Source organism: Nuphar pumila, unplaced genomic scaffold, assembly GCF_984573655.1.
Source record: "Nuphar pumila unplaced genomic scaffold, dmNupPumi1.hap1.1 HAP1_SCAFFOLD_108, whole genome shotgun sequence".
Classification (NCBI taxonomy): domain Eukaryota; kingdom Viridiplantae; phylum Streptophyta; class Magnoliopsida; order Nymphaeales; family Nymphaeaceae; genus Nuphar; species Nuphar pumila.
Genome location: NW_028323176.1, coordinates 102,835 through 115,794, shown reverse-complemented (window position 1 = coordinate 115,794; position 12,960 = coordinate 102,835). Strand labels below are relative to the sequence as shown.

The 12,960-nt window shown below is 38.6% G+C and overlaps 1 protein-coding gene and 1 long non-coding RNA gene across 2 annotated transcripts; one reads left to right on the top strand and one right to left on the bottom strand.

Annotated features, from left to right (window-relative positions):
* The first annotated feature begins 179 nt into the window (after positions 1-179).
* On the top strand, positions 180-2,120 carry LOC149811259 (metalloendoproteinase 4-MMP-like). Its single transcript, XM_089994004.1, has 2 exons — positions 180-1,057; positions 2,063-2,120. The coding sequence occupies exons 1-2, from the start codon at positions 180-182 to the stop codon at positions 2,118-2,120; spliced, it is 936 nt and encodes a 311-aa protein (XP_089850130.1).
* An 8,826-nt stretch (positions 2,121-10,946) lies between these two features.
* On the bottom strand, positions 10,947-12,236 carry LOC149811258 (uncharacterized). Its single transcript, XR_016428695.1, has 3 exons — positions 12,124-12,236; positions 11,892-12,036; positions 10,947-11,389 (listed from the first exon to the last, which is right to left on the bottom strand). It is a non-coding gene; the product is annotated as an uncharacterized LOC149811258 (long non-coding RNA).
* Between the last annotated feature and the right edge of the window lie 724 nt (positions 12,237-12,960).

Below are 12,960 nucleotides of genomic sequence, written 5' to 3'. Positions count from 1 at the left end.
CCTGACAATATTGGTCATGATTTTCAAATTATTAGTCTAACGGATGCCGAGTCAGTTTAACAAACAGAAACGCTAACAAACAAACCATGCTCCTTTTAGCCTTACTCTGCCTCCCATCCATACTTCCTCTCCTGGCCCTCCCCTTGCCGGAAAATACCACCTCCGGCAACCTTACAGGCATGTGGAAGGACCTCCGGCGATTCGAGCATGTGCCACCTGGCAGCAACATCGTCGGGATGTCCAAAATCAAGCTCTACCTCCAACAATTCGGCTACTTTCCAGATGGCAACCTCAATTTCTCTGACAGCTATGACACGGATCTGGAGGCCTCGCTCCGGATGTACCAGTCCAGGCTGGGCCTGCTGGTTACCGGCGCCTTGGACAGGCCCACCCTCTGTCAGATGATCACGCCGCGCTGTGGGGTCCACGATGATGTTCATAACGTGTCGAACCTGACGATGCAGCGGTACGTCTACTTTCCAGGCAGGCCCAGGTGGCCACTGGGGTGGACCCAGTTGGCCTACTGGATCTCTCCATCCGCCATCCCAGACTACCTGACACTCGCTGATATCCAGCGGCTCCTGGCACGGGCTTTTGACAAGTGGTCTGCGGTTATCCCGATGAACTTCACGGAGACAAGGTGCCCGGAGGAAGCGGACATCCGGATCGGGTTCTATGGTGGGAACCATGGAGACGGCCAGCCGTTCGATGGGGTTCTAGGTGTCCTGGCCCATGCCTTCGCACCAACCAATGGCAGGCTCCACCTGGACAGCGCCGAGATATGGGCCATCGATTTCGGGGCACAGAAGTCAAGGGTGGCCGTCGATCTGGAGTCGATTGTGCTGCACGAGATCGGGCACCTGTTGGGCCTGGGTCATTCTTCTGTTAGGGAGGCCGTTATGTACCCGAGCCTAAAGCCCAGAACCAAAAAGATGGATCTGACCCTTGACGATGTCCAGGGCGTGCAGTCTCTCTACGGGTCAAACCCTAATTTCGACCTTGCATCCATCCAGGTCGTTGACCAGCAGGTCGACTCCGGTGGTGCTGCCAACACTGTGTTTTTTTTACCATTTCATTTTTTTTTAATCATTTTTTTTGTGTTCACATAAAATGCAGCGCAACTGCATAATGCATAAAAAAAATGCCCTTTTTAAATACGATGTAAATCAAACTTATAATAGAATTTTTATTTATTTATGGGCAACATTTTACCTCTAATTCCATATATAGGTTATATGTTTCTGAAATTCCAGATATGGACCAAAATTTTCTGAAAACTAGAGCCTGCATTTATTATTGTTCTTTAACTCAAATTAAATTATAAATCAAATTATAACAGTGTGACCTTGTCGTTAAAAGTTTGCACTGTTTACTTTTTTTTTTATGAGGATAAATAAGTACATTTCAGTTTTAAAGGCACGATACAATAAACCAAAAAAAATCTGTCCATATTTTGAATTTTAGAAACATGTTGCCTATATTTAGAATTAGATGCCAAAAGTTGGACCCTAAATGAAAATTTTCCTTTATAATACGATATACCATGAATCCATGATCAAAAGATGGAGATTAGGAATTTGTTTTTTAGAAAATTTCATATAAGGAATTATCTTTTAAAAGAACTCTAATAACAGGCTGAAGTTTTCTAAAATTTCTAATACGGCCCCGTGGTTTCATCTGAACTGTCAGGGAGCTGAAGTTTGCTTCAGTTCAGGAAGAAGCTAAAATTGATAATTAAGTTCTCTCTCTCTCTCTCTTTTTTTTTAAGAGGGATAATTAAGTTCTCGTCTTACCATGGTGTCATAGAAGGACATATTTGCTCCTAATGCCAAGGTTTTTCATAGTTGGGAGTCTAATACATATTTTCCGACACCGGCGAAAAATCCCGGAGATTTTCCATTAATGCCAACCAAGTTCGACAAAAGTTTTACGGCAAAGGACCACCTTAATAGTCATGAACGTTTAATTTTTTGTAAGCATTTAGTATTTAATGTTCTAAGGGTAGTTTGATCATTTTACATGGCTTAACTTCCGAAAGGATGATTTTTTTTTGTTAATTTAGAGGAAATGATGAGGACTATATTGGGATTGTGAGAAAGGGGGTAATTGACATGGAATAATGAATAAAAGGATGACTTGTTTATGGAATTTTCATTTTTTCCCATCTTGATTGTGATTCTCTTAGGCCAAGTTTGGATGTAATAAAGATGTAGGAAAAATGAAGGTAGGAAGAAAAAATAAAATTTCATTTTTTTTTTTCATCGATTTTTGTTAGGCCAAGTTTGGATGTAATAAAGAGGTAGGAAAACGGAAGGTAGGAAGAAAAAATATATAGATTTTTTGGCCGTTCATACTTAGAGAGAATTTTTCTAAAAAGTACACTTTTTTATAAGAAACATTTATCCACCTGAGGGATGGAAGTATGTTTTCTACCAATGGAAAATTACATTTGGGGTTCTCTGTCTCTCATCTTTACATTTCTCCACCGGTCAGAGTGATGGCAGAATTCGAGGTCGACAAGCAGGGCGTCGGGATCACAGCCTTCCACATGAGATGGACAACACATTCTCCTCATCGGTCACCGGATTCAACGATGGATCCAGGCCATGAAGGTCACCATTGGTAGCATCAGCTCCAGCAAGCATTGCCATTGCGACCGAAACTCTAGCTCACCGCTCGGGTAATCATTGACCCAAGTTGCCGCAGGATCCGCCGGAGATGACGTTTTCTCGTCAGCGGAGGGACGGGAGAATGATCCCAAAGAAGTGAAAGGAAGGCATTGTTCGTCCGATCGGGCAGGGAAGTGGGTGACGGGAAAGAGGGGAGAGCGCGGGAAGGGCGAGGGGAGGACGCAACAGAGGTGAGGAGGGGAATGCATCGGCAGCATCTTTCGGGTGGGTTGACGGCATGCCGAAGAGAGCGGTGGTTCCACCACCACCACCCCCTCCTCCTTTCTCTCAATGTTTTAAGATTCTTTCATTTTATTTTTCTCATGCCATATAAACAAGTGATTTTTTTTTTATTTAAAAAAAATTATCATATCAAAACTTTTCATAGGCAATTTTTTTTTTTTTACTATGAGAAATTTTCTTACTTCCCTTACCTTTTAAATGTGTGGTTTAAAAACTTTGTTTTTAAGGGTAGGAAACGAAATTTCTTGTCTGGACATTCTGAAGTAAGGAAGATATTTTGTTGGTGCCAACTAGGGGTGTCAATGGGTCTAGGTTTACCTAGACCTGACCCAGACCAAAGCCTATAGAGGTATGGTGACAAATAAGAAGACCAGATTAAGAGCTGGGTCCGGACCCGAACGTTTGATTAATACATGACCTACCTGGGTATAGTTAATTTGAGAAATATTATACCAGACTCGAGGACCCACAATTTTTCAATGTAAAAATAATAAAAAATATTATTTTACCGAGTATGGTTTGGGTATGGTTTCTTTTATAGTAGACCCGATTAGACTTGGGTTTAGACCTGATACCATACCCAAAAATCTGGTCCAAGTCTGGTTCCACCTGGGTCTGAACCAAACCCGACCCTTTGACACCCCTAGTTCCAACTAGAAGAGAAGGGGTGTAATGGTCTGGCCATTGGATTTCAGAGATATTTTCTTGATCCTATTTTGCAAAGGTTTTTAAATTTATTAGAAATGGCATCATTTCTCAAGCAATGAATTGATTCTTTCACCACAAATAATGGTAGATGCATGCTGAAGAATAAGATACGAAGGATCTAGAATGAGTGCAAGGATACAAAAGGAGATCCAAAAGGTAGGAGATGAGATTTAGAATGAGTACAAGAGTGCAAGATAACTTAAGGAGATCCAAAAAGGGAAGAAGCATATGTGGTTAATTGGTGTTGCTAAATGCAGCCCTATTTTGGTCATGAAGTTTTTTAATGGCTGACATCATGCATGAGGGTTAACATGATGTCAACCGACCTAGGGTTATCAATGGGCCCCACCTGGCCCCACCTGGGTTCAAGTGAACCAAGTAAGATATTTTTCTGACCTGGCCAAGGAATATATATATATATATATAAGAACTAAAATTTTGGGTATTTTCAATACTTTTTTTAGCAAATTCAACCATGTGGATGGGCTTGGCATGATGAATTTGATAGGAATTACTTTTGATGAAAAATTGTGAATTTTGAATGCTTGAATATTTATAAAAATTATTAGTCATTGATTTTAAAGCTTTAAAAAAACTCATTTATGCATCAAAATTGGATGATTCAATAGCTGGTTCTTATAAAACCAAGCATGTAAATCACATCCGTACAATTAGATTCAAAAGAAAAGAATAAAAAATCCATGAAAATCGTAGTTTACAAATTAGTTATCATATTCTAGTGACTATATATATGAGTAAATATTAGCTACTATTGAAAGTAAGAAACTAATAAAAAATCACTCTTTTCTTCAAAAAAAATTAATTTTTTTGTAGATCAAATGTTACTTATCTACACGGTTTGTTTACTAGGAAACTTGTTTTGAATCATGTGATTATGACAAATAACAAGGTTTTTAAAGGGGTCAAAAAATCGACGGTCCACAATGTGTCAAAATTTTATAACTAAAAAGATCACATTTTTACATCAGAAAAGAATGAGTGATCCTTAGCAAACAAACCACACTGAACACATTTGGATTGAGTGGATACAACTTGCACCTATGATTTCTAACTTATTAGTTCCTTACCTTCAATAGTAGCAAATATTTTTCCTATATATGTGTAAAGTGGTAGCTGCCTACCACCTTTTTAGACTTCTACCGGCTTACCACCATTGAATGTGTGTTTCTGGGTTATTTTTTAAAAATCTGACCAACAGATGTGTTCCGCATGGTCGATTTGCTAGGAAATAACACTTAGATCATGTTTTCAATAAAAAAAAAATATTTTTTTAAGCATTGAATATTTATAAAAATTGTAGACCATCGATCTTTAAATATTGTAAAAACCTACCTATGTATTGGAATCAGACAATCCAAGAGTCTATTTCTATAAAATAAAGTATGTAGATCACATATGTAGGGTCAGATTAAAAAAAAAGGAAAAAAATGCTTCAAATCCTGGTAGGCTAGAAACAGGTATATATATATATATATATATATATATATATATATATATATATATATATATATATATATATATATATATATATATATATATATATATATATATATATATATATATATATATATATATATATATATATATATATATATATATATCATACCTTCTTTTTTTGTTATGTCACCATTAGAACACAAAAAAACATACTTTTAGGTGGTTTATGTTAGATCTGAACCATTATATGTCTATTATTGTTTATTAAATAGAAAACATGTATTTGATTAAGCATCTTTATGATCAGATGCATATTTTAAGGATATAAAAAAATCAATAGTTGATAATGTACTAAAAAATGATAATAAAATAATCATATTTTTACATTGGATTAATAATTGGCACTATTGAAGGCATGAAACTATAGAGTATAAATCACTGTCTTTTCATTCTTTTAAGATTTTTTTTAGATCAAACCTTATGGATGTGACCTATAAGGTTTGTTTATCAGAAAATATGTTTTGAATCACGTGATTGTGACATGTAAGCAGGTTTTCAAAGGCTAAAAAAATCAATGACCCACAATGCACTAAAATTTCACTACTCAAAAGATGATATTTTTACATCAAAAGAATACTATTCAAGGTTTGATCCTTAGCAAAGAAACCATGTTGAACACATCTATATAGTCAGATTGAGTTGATAAAGCCCGAACCTATGATTTTCAGCTCAATAGTTCCATGCCTTCAATGGCACCAAAACATTAACCCTTTTACATCAAATCAATTATAAACAAAGCTTGTTTCTTAATCATTTTTTGGTTTACAAGGATTGCATAAACCTGGTCCCAGTTCATACTCTAAAAAAGTATTTTTTTGATATTTTTGTCATTGAAATTTGTAGGTTTTAGTTAGAATTCAGGTGCGAGTTTAGCATGAAATTTTGTAAACCATACCCAGCTTCTTAGGCTAATTGGACTATACAAGTCCAAATCGAACCCTTAATCAGACATCCTTATTTATTACCAAACTCAGATCTTCAGTTCCGATACAGGCCGATATTGGGTCATACCCAACCCATTGACGCTCCTTGGACTGCTTCTTGGACCATGGAACTGCTATCGGGGCATGTCCAGGACAACATATCCACCAATCTGATCACGCTTTGTTATGGATGCATGCTTCTCATCTGCATCAAAAGACACTGTATGCTGTCCTCGAAGAACTGAAACTTTTGATACTTTGTATAGTTACAGGTATAGCTTCAAAATTTCAGGTATGGGTGAAACTATGGACACCCCGAATGCGGACACACAAAATTAAGCAAAAGCAAACTAAAATACAATTGACCTACATGGAGACAAAAACAAAGAACGTGAAATGAATAGAGAAAAGTATAAAAAAATAGTTAGGGTGGTAGGCTCAATGCCCAAGCAGATTGTAGGCCTCACTTGTTGAAATGCTGTTTGGAGAAGATCAAGCTGCACTGACAAGTTACAAGCTTCCAATGAAGTTCCGTACGGCAGACATTTCCGGGTAGGGTACCTGCCCCATCAAGGTACACTCGAATCTGTCCAAATAACAAATTGATGGGTTTGGGTTTTGTCATATCACGAAAATGGAATCTCAAATTTGGATATGCATAATTTCAAAATTTTACTTTTACTAAAAATACAGATAAAACACTTGGGTCGGGGCATGTACCCAGTAAAAATGCCGGATCGGATCGGGTACCTAACAAAAATCATAACCCAAAACCTGGCTCACATACTGCTCAGGTCGGGTTCGGTTAGACTCGAACATTACTCGGTTGGTACTTTTTATGCTTATACCTGGAAATTTTGGTTAGGGTCGGATCGAATACCTAATACAAACCCGACCCATTGACAACTCTACTATTTAATGCATCAATTAGAAAAGAGTTGGCTACCTATGCCACAATGAGGGATGCATTATTTAAGGCTCCATGTCCACTGGTCCCAACACGATTCGTGGGTCGGCACACCACATGACACATCATGTACCGAACAGACAATAATTATTTTATCATTTTTATAGTTTTTTAATAATGCATTCAATTTTTTTTTGAAAAATGTATGTACTATCCTCTAAAAATGGCCCATTCTCACAAAAAATCACAAATAAGCCAAAATTCTATGCATGTCCAAAATCATTGATTCTCTACTTATTTAAGACCATTTTATTTCTTGTAACACATTTGTGCAAACCTCCTGACATTGAAACAAATTAATATATTACAAACTTCTTGACGTTCACACACATATGCTGTGAACCTCCTCACATTCTGTACAAATTTGTATCAGCTTCATGTTCATTTGTGGCTCAAGATAACCAAATTATAGGATATTGTTGATTATTTCACAAGTTCCACTGCACAAGAGAATTGCTCTCCTGACCTCCATAATGGGCTTTGCAATGAGAATTTGATTTATGCTTGGATTCAGGGAATTTAGTGTAATTGTAATCCAATTTCACCAATACTGTTGCAACTTTTCGGTGATAAAGAGGAATTTTGTGGAACTTGTTCCAATTCCACTGAATTACTTGAATCCAAACAGAAGAGCAGTCTTGTCTGGCAGGAGCAGCTAGTGCACCTCATCTTGTGTTGGGACGTTGCATGTTCAAAACCCAATGGTATAGTTGTATAACTGGTAGGGGTCTGCCTAACCCCAGCTTGCCTTTCAAAAAAAAAAAGCAGAAGAGCAGTGTATTTGTAGATTATGGAGAAGAGCAACATTATGAATACTTGGGTTTGGTTTTAACTGGAAATTTAAATTGTAAAGAGACGGTGGAATTTTAACAGACGTGTGACATTCTTGTTGAGATGTTGCCAACGTGGTGGAACTGGATAGGATAGTTGTTTCCTGTCAATTCCCTGATGGGGATGTGTTTGGCTTAATGGAATTGGGAGGACGAGTTTAGTAGTACCCAATTTTACATTCTGGAGACAAATAATGGAGTGTTTCTATTAGCAGAGTTGTGTATCGCAACTCCCCAGCCAATTGAACCAAGTCAGGCACCTGGATTGGTAGAACTGTGATACCGGATATCAAACTCAGCCCAGGTCCTGGATTTCCACTTCTTCAGGGTTTGAACTTTGAAAAGTGAGATTGATTTTTCCATAGGAAAATGACAACTTTTTACTCTGATTAGAAAGTTTTTTCCATCTTTCCTATTAAACCATTTCCATGGCGGCTCTTTGGTTATAGCTGAGAATTGTTTCATGAGGAGAGCAGTAGCATAAAATTTCTCAGGATAAGTTTTTCTCTCCTATGACAATTATGGGTCCTTATGGATTTTGCCAAAAATTTTCCAACTTTGGAAAAAGTGGCATAGTTTCTTAGGTAAGAAAGTACTTCAGTTATGCAAACGTGGTCTTAAGGCTCGTTTGTTTCATTTCAATAGAAAAAAGGCTTTTCATGGGAATGAACAATGATTTCTAAAAATCTTACCAGCTCAGCCTACTTATGAAAATTCTTCTATTAGGAGGGTGGGGGAAGTACCAAAGGATTTGCACATGAAAAGTGATAGGTGGTGGAAAAAACTGAGGTCTATTTATGTCAGCATGGCACTTTCCTACTCTGATGACTTTTGATGTTTGTTCACTTATGATGGGAAAGGAAGGAAAAGAGATGCCAGATCAGCAAATTCCCATAAAAATTACATAAAACAAACAGGCCTTTAGTGAATCAAGTTGAGGGATGATAACCACGTGAAATTCAATTTCTTAACTCTTAATTAGCAATATCAATTGCTCACTTGGACCAACTTCAACATTCCTTAGAGAATCTCAATCTGAGCTCTAAAACAAAGTGGCCGTTAATGAAACTGAATTAGCATAACGAATCTGGTTAACTTTGGTAAAACCTATGAGAAATCCCCTGCCAACCAAGGAGTACACCCAGCTTTGATCTTACGGCGAGGGACGCCCCCATGGATTACATACTTGGCTACCCCACACTCAACAGGGGACATTTGAAGTCGACTGGGATGCACCAAGATCCCCATCAGCTCATATGGAATGAAATGTGATCAAGCGCACGAAGTCCAAATTATCATCTATTTCCATCACATGTACCATACAAAAACATCATGAGTAAAAATTCCTCTAATTTTTCTTTTATGATAAAAAACATATGGGCCCGATCCAGGACAAAATTTTGCAATTTTTGGCTGTTCTGGATCTAACCTCGATCCTAATCCCCATGTATTTAGCTGTTCCTAATCCAAACCATTTACATCCCTAATTCCAAAGTGGGGTTCGAAGCCCACGTGAACCGGCCCCTTCTTGGACATTATCACCCACTAGGAACACACACTCCGAGCCCTAAGATTCGGCTTACTAGTTTCTTTCCATCCCCTATCAAAAGCCCAATCATGATCTTAAATTAGATAAGGTCAAGATACAAAAAGAAGTGGCTGTAATCTCTTGAGCACTCACAATTTACTTCCATGTTAGAAAAGTCAAAAGCCAAATTCGTCATCTTTTGGTATTATGACATTGACCAACAAGAGAATCTGTTTTGTGGTATAATACATATATAAATGGGGTGATGACATGCCCTCCTATAAGGCACAAAGCACGTGCATAGACACCTACCAACCATAGACCAACAAACCCACTACTAAGCCCCCCTCCCCCGCCCGACGCTTCTTTTCCTCGGATGGTACACAACCACAAATTTACAAAGATCACCCCACCCCAACTTCAACTTCAACTTCAACTTCAAGAAGATGGCAAAAAAAAAAAACCTGTTCTGCCTGCACTTCACATGAACAGGTACCTCACTTGACAACACAGACACAAGGACTTTTTCGTACTTACCACACATCAGGAGGGTAAGTTTTGTGACCAAGATGACCACAGTTTGGGTGACGAAAATGGGTAACCCCATCAACCAAAGAAAAGATCAGACGGATCTGGAAATCCCTTGTGGGGCCCATGTAAGATATCAGTAAACCACCCACCAGTGCTCGGGTGCCGTCCATCGCTTGGATAAAAGGGCATAACTCCCCTGACAACGCGTACCCCGGACCTGATCCGAGCACGTACTACCCCGGACATGCACGGATGAAACTGGTAAAGCAGCAGCAACTATTTAAACTTTAAAGTACCACAACAGGTCACTACTCCCAATGGTGCTTTAAATGCAGTAGGGCTAGCTGCGAGATTCAATGCAAACCCACTCTTCCAATCCCTCAAAACTATTCCCCATTATCTTCACCATCACAAAATTATTCCTTTTATAGGATCAAGAACAGCGGCAAAAACAATAATAGGGTTCTAGAAGGAGTGGATTTACACAAACACTTAAAACCACAGACGACTCGAATCACCAACTTGGCAACTTCTATCATAGTTGCAAGCTTTAGTGGGCAGATGATGGTGGTCAGTTTCATAGATAAATAAATGGGAACATTCGTATTCATTAAGCACTGAATTTTTTTCTCTCAGAAAAAAAAAAAAAGACTCAATGTGATTTTCATAATTTATGACACGACTCCCATCTACCACATGTTTAAGAACCAACCTCAGCAATCATCATCACCGTGTCAAAAACCTAGCATTGTTCAGTAAATTTGAAGCAACAATATGATAACAAGAACGACAATGATAAGGACAACTATATTAACAGACACCACCCTCTGCACTGAAGACCCTACTCATATCAAATCAACATCACAATCAATATCCCCCATGGATGTTTAGGAATATTAGATGGCAGCAAATATAAAAAAGGAGATAATTATAGTAAAAATAAACATACTGACGAAAAGGTTGATGATTATAGTAGCTACAATCTTCGGCATGTTAGAGACCTAACCGATGCCATCATCATCATCATCATCACCAAAGTAGTCTCTAATATAGAACATCACCCCATACATGACCATATAGGAAAAAAAACTGTACATGGGTGTCACCGAGATTACAAAGTCTGGGCTCTATAGACAAAGGTATCACCGATATATATTCACACAAAAGAAGTTGACACATAAAACACATAAAAACTAGCATACTGTCTTCAACACATAACATCTTTGAGCAGTTTATACCTACGATTGGCTGGCCTTGAAGACGAAGCACCGCCTGCATTCTTGCCTTTGTCATGGCTCTCCAAGCCATCCTTGTGCTTCTTGCTGCTAGAATTCTCATGGCGGCTCAGGCTTCCTCCCTCTTTCTTGTCCAACTTTGTCCAGCAAACCATGCGGTTGCCTCCTCTCACCTCCGACTGGCACCAGTCGCACACTCCAGACGTCCCTAGTTTATTGCAGTAGTTACTACAGTACCTGAAAAACCATAATTTCTCAGCAGATTCTGACCAAACAGAAGATAGTAAAAATAATGATAAAATAACTGCAACAAAGAGATTGATTATGTTAGCAACTACCTTAACTGGGGCACTATTAACAAACATAACAACCAAGATGGTGATGATGATGATGATCATGAGATGAGTTGGTGATGACAATGACAAGAAGATACTGTACTGATAATTAGAAAAACAGGTCATAATCATGATGAATAGAAATATTGGGTCATGATTAATAATCAAAGACCTACCAACCCTCTCAGCTCAAGTCCAAGCCAAGATATGCAATGAAATTTGACAAAATCAGAATCTAAACGGGGTTACTCACCCCTTCGCCTAGAAGGAACCACAGAAGTGTCTCCAGTGCATTACTGTTTTCTAAACCAACAATTCTTCTTGATGTCTATTCCTAATTCTAGACCTTAAAATGTTGGTGGTGATCAAGATGATGAAGTGGTGGATGGTGATTGAGATCATACGAGTGCTGGTACCGAGAGCAGCAGCTGGTGCAACGAAAGAGCTCGTTGGGGAAACCAACATCCCCGCACATGCAGCAGACTGAGGAAAGGTCATGTTCTCCCATGGCCTCCTGAGAACAGGTGCAGAAGAGCAGCATAAGCAGAACTGCAAAGAAAAAAGAAAGGAATGAGAAGGCCCAAAAGAGGGAACAGAAGAAAGGTAAAAATACGTGCGGCTATTTGGGGTGTCTACCAAAGTCAGAGAGCAGTCATCATCAGTAGGAAGACAGAGAGAGCATGCATCACTGTGTGGTGTTTTACAGTCTTTGGTGGGATGAGAGGGACTGCAACCCACTACGACCTGCCGCCCCACATCTATATGTGTGCGTGCGCGTGTGTTGGTGTGGCAGATACAGGAGCAAAAATTGTAAAGGGGGAAGCAAAAGGGTACACATTGGTACTGTGGATGGCATACGATTTAATGTACAAGAATAGGCGAAGCACATGGAAAAAATTGGACCGCACAACCCTATCATGTGTCTAAAGTAATACCAACCAATACTTCTGGTCAAAAAAGCAGAGCAAAATTAAGAAATAAGGAGGAAAATAGTACCTCGAAACATTGCAAAGGATGGTCCTGGATACTTGGACTTGGTAAATTACGAGAATACCTACATAACAGCAAGGTTATAGTGAGAGCATTGAAAATTGAAGAATACTTTAGACATTTTGAGAATCCAAGGCTCGAAATCCAAAATACCATCATTTTATAAGAAGCTTTTTCCTGACTCTGGATAAACTCGAACTGTGGAATGACAGAATGACCCCTTCCAGTGAGGTTTAATTCCATCATCATTTTTTTAATGTATCACCACTTCTACTGCTTTTTCTCGAAAGTAAAACACCAAGTCGAATACATCTTTGAGCCCCGCCCCTAGCTTATGCAGTGAAAACGGGGCTTTCTCCTGCCCTTCTCTTCCCTCCACTATAATGCCAGTAATATCTATCATGATTTATGACTGTTGTGCGTTTGCAAAACACAGATGGGAACATTGAATATTATTGTCATCGTCTATAGAAGGAACCATTT